The 2,979-nt window shown below is 39.2% G+C and overlaps 1 protein-coding gene across 5 annotated transcripts in view; it reads right to left on the bottom strand.

Annotated features, from left to right (window-relative positions):
- LOC106958095 (myelin transcription factor 1-like protein) overlaps positions 1–2,979 on the bottom strand; it is a 133,927-nt gene continuing 130,948 nt past the window's right edge. For 4 of the 5 annotated variants that reach the window (XM_015049837.1, XM_015049835.1, XM_015049839.1 and 1 more), the window contains 5 exons: positions 2,593–2,687; positions 2,097–2,200; positions 1,854–1,997; positions 958–1,020; positions 1–606 (listed from right to left, as the gene is read on the bottom strand). In XM_015049837.1, the coding sequence (XP_014905323.1) occupies positions 466–606; positions 958–1,020; positions 1,854–1,997; positions 2,097–2,200; positions 2,593–2,687 (547 nt within the window). In that variant the 3' untranslated portion in view covers positions 1–465. The remainder of the gene's footprint in view (positions 607–957; positions 1,021–1,853; positions 1,998–2,096; positions 2,201–2,592; positions 2,688–2,979) is intronic. The other variant, XM_015049840.1, reaches the window with a different exon arrangement.

The raw sequence follows: 2,979 nt of genomic DNA, 5'->3' as shown, positions 1-2,979 counted from the left end.
TCTTTTTTTTTTTTTTTTTAGTCTGAAATGCTTTGTTTTCTCGAGCAATAAAAAGAACCTCTGTTTTCGTTAGCTTACTGTTCAGAAATATACACTAAAAATGTGCATACATGAGCAGCTAGAAACATTACATGACACTATGTCAGCTCATATGAAAACGTACAAAATGTAAATGTCCTCAAAAACTATTTTGCGATTTACTCCTTTATGCTCTTCCTCAAAAGCAAGACTCAAAAACAAAAAAAAAACAAAAAAAAGAGAGAGAAAAAAGAAATTATCTCGAGGTCTTTTTAAGCGTAATACCTCTGTTTTGTTTTTTTTTCTTTTTCTTTTTTTCTCCAAAGAACAGAATTCAGAATATATATAACACTATATCAAATTACTGCACTGAACCGAGGAGGTCAAACCGTCACTGCCTGTCTCTCTTTCTGTTGCGGAGAACCAACGTGTCCCTTTGCTGAGACGTTACACTTGAATCCCTTGAACTGCTTGCTTGATGTTTTCCAGCAAAGCTTTATTTTCCGCACTCTGGTACTGGTCTTGGTTTGTGTAGATATCCGTGAGAGTGGTGACGTAGGCGTCAAAGTTCTGCTCACTTAATGACTCCTGCATGACCAAACACACACACAAAAAAAAAAAATGGTTAGTGACTCTAAAGGTTTTGTCGGATTTTTTTTTTTTTTTTTAAAACACCCCTTTTTGCAGTTCTAGGGTTTTACGAACCAGAATATTGTGGCGTTTACCAGGTTTGACAGTCATACTTTGTTTTATCACTTAAGATCCAACGAAAATGTTTTAAAGTCTGCGGGTCTAGCATGACAAAATGTGAAAATGCTCATGGACTACGAATACATTTTCATGTGTTCTTGGTTCTTCTGTTGAAGAGAAAGATACAAAGTAGCACATTCAATTTCACAACAGGAAAAAGCTTCTTACACCGCCACACGAGAGACTTACTTGCTGGTGCATCTGTAAGCAGCTGTTATTCCTCAGAGGAAGCTCTTTTTCTGTCAGGGGTTTCTGCAAGCAGTCGAGAAAGAGAGATTTCTTTAAGCAGGACAAGTTCAAACAAGATGCTATTCCTAAAATCAAACACTAGATGGCAGTATCTATTAACCAGCCAAATGCTATAAGATGCATAAAATAAAAAAAATAAAAAAAAATGTAACTTGAACATAGACAGAAAGCCGTGCGAGAAATCAGGACAAAGCCTTATAGTGATTTAAGGGAGATTAAAAATACTTTTTTTTACTTCTTTCATCTGCACACCTCCAGAGATCTAAAAGCAACATAAAATAAGAAAAGCGGCTGGCACATTTCAAACAGCGTTTGAATCTGCACTTTGTCAGTGATAGATCTATTACGCAAGAGATGATCATAAAAAGAATGGCAGCGTAAGGGACAAAGCGGGATGAAATTGTCTGTGATTGCTTTAAAAACTCTGCAACAAAATGAGCAACAAAAATAATCGAACGAAAGGGAACAGAATAAGGTGTCAAAGGAGATGGAAAAGTTGGGATCATATCTTTCAGAAACATCTTTGGCGTGAAATAAAATGACTGCAAAGGCAGATTCTAAGAATTCAACCCGCTACAATAACAGTCCTTTAATCATAGCTCCCCTGTAAACGTAAACAAAACCTCAACATATTGTTTTGTTTATGCTGAATTTCAGTTCTCACAGTTGCTGCAACTCATTTCACAACTCCCCCTCAGCCTTTGGGAAGACAAGCGATGCTCCACACTTTAGAGTAAGCATGCACAGAAAGCCGTGGGCAAATGTACCACAGATAAACGCAATGGTTCACTACGTTCTGTGACTTTCTGGCTCGCCCGTTTCCTGGTGGCCCTTACCATATGAGGGAGCTGGACATTAGCTAAACTGTTAATCAGTGAGTGGCTGAGGTTGGCCAGCTCATGCAGCAGAGATTCATTTTGCTGTTCAATCACCTTGTTTTCCTCCTCTATGCACTTCAAGTTGGTCTCCATTGTTGTGATCTGCAGAGAGGAGGGTGGGGTCACGGTGCGTTACATGTTTCCACTTGCCAATAAAAAAAAAAAAAAAAAAAAAAGACGGGTGCTGGGCGGGTGACTCACCTGTGTTCTGAGTTTGATCATGTCAGCCTCCACTTGTGAATTCGATTCACTTAAATCTTTGATTTCATCGTCCAGCTGCTTGATCTCTTCGTCATGATCCAGCCCTGGAGACGACAAGCGGCATTAATCCCAACCTTATCGTCAGATTTTAAAATCTTTACAAATGACAAATGTGGTTACGTTTTTTGGGGGGGATGTGTTTTTTGACAAGTGTGTGACGCAACTGGATGATAACGTCATAGCGTCTCTCAAATCTGCACGATTTCTTTCAACCTGTTCCTCCAGATTGGAGCCATTCGAATTATTACCCCATCAGTGGCCGTTCATTTGCTGCCCCCCCCCACCCTCACCCTACACACACCCCTCACCCTACACACACACACGCACACACACACACACCACTCTGATTGGTTTATTATCTGTAATTGGAACTCCGCTCTGTAAACCCTTCCATGTTCCTTGTTCCTGATTGGCTGCATTGTGTGGCTGAGCTTACCGTTGCTGGCACGTTGGTGCTTTATTGTTAGCATTTCCACTCCCGAGAGCCTGGCTTTCCTCATGGCGGAGGTGGCGCGTGGACAACCCGACAGACTGCAGGCGGCAACCAGAAGGAAGCTTTGTTTCATATGTTGTTCCACGTCAAAATACACTGAAAATTGTTAATGTAGACTGCCTGTATTGTACTTTACATGAATTTAAAGAGAAATTTGTCATTGGCGCTTGGAAAACCAGCAACTTTTTAAATAGAAGAGTTTTGTTATCAAAGTAAAATAATAATAATAATAATAATAATAATAATAATAATAATAATGTTTGTTGTATATACTTCTATTTTTTTCTCTTCACCTGTATTGTTTCTTAGTTGGTTATAAGTAGAGTGAAA

This window comes from Poecilia latipinna, unplaced genomic scaffold (genome assembly GCF_001443285.1).
Source record: "Poecilia latipinna isolate Pla-1442-1.1 unplaced genomic scaffold, P_latipinna-1.0 Scaffold961, whole genome shotgun sequence".
Taxonomy (NCBI): Eukaryota; Metazoa; Chordata; class Actinopteri; order Cyprinodontiformes; family Poeciliidae; genus Poecilia; species Poecilia latipinna.
This window is presented reverse-complemented; position numbering and strand designations above follow the sequence as displayed.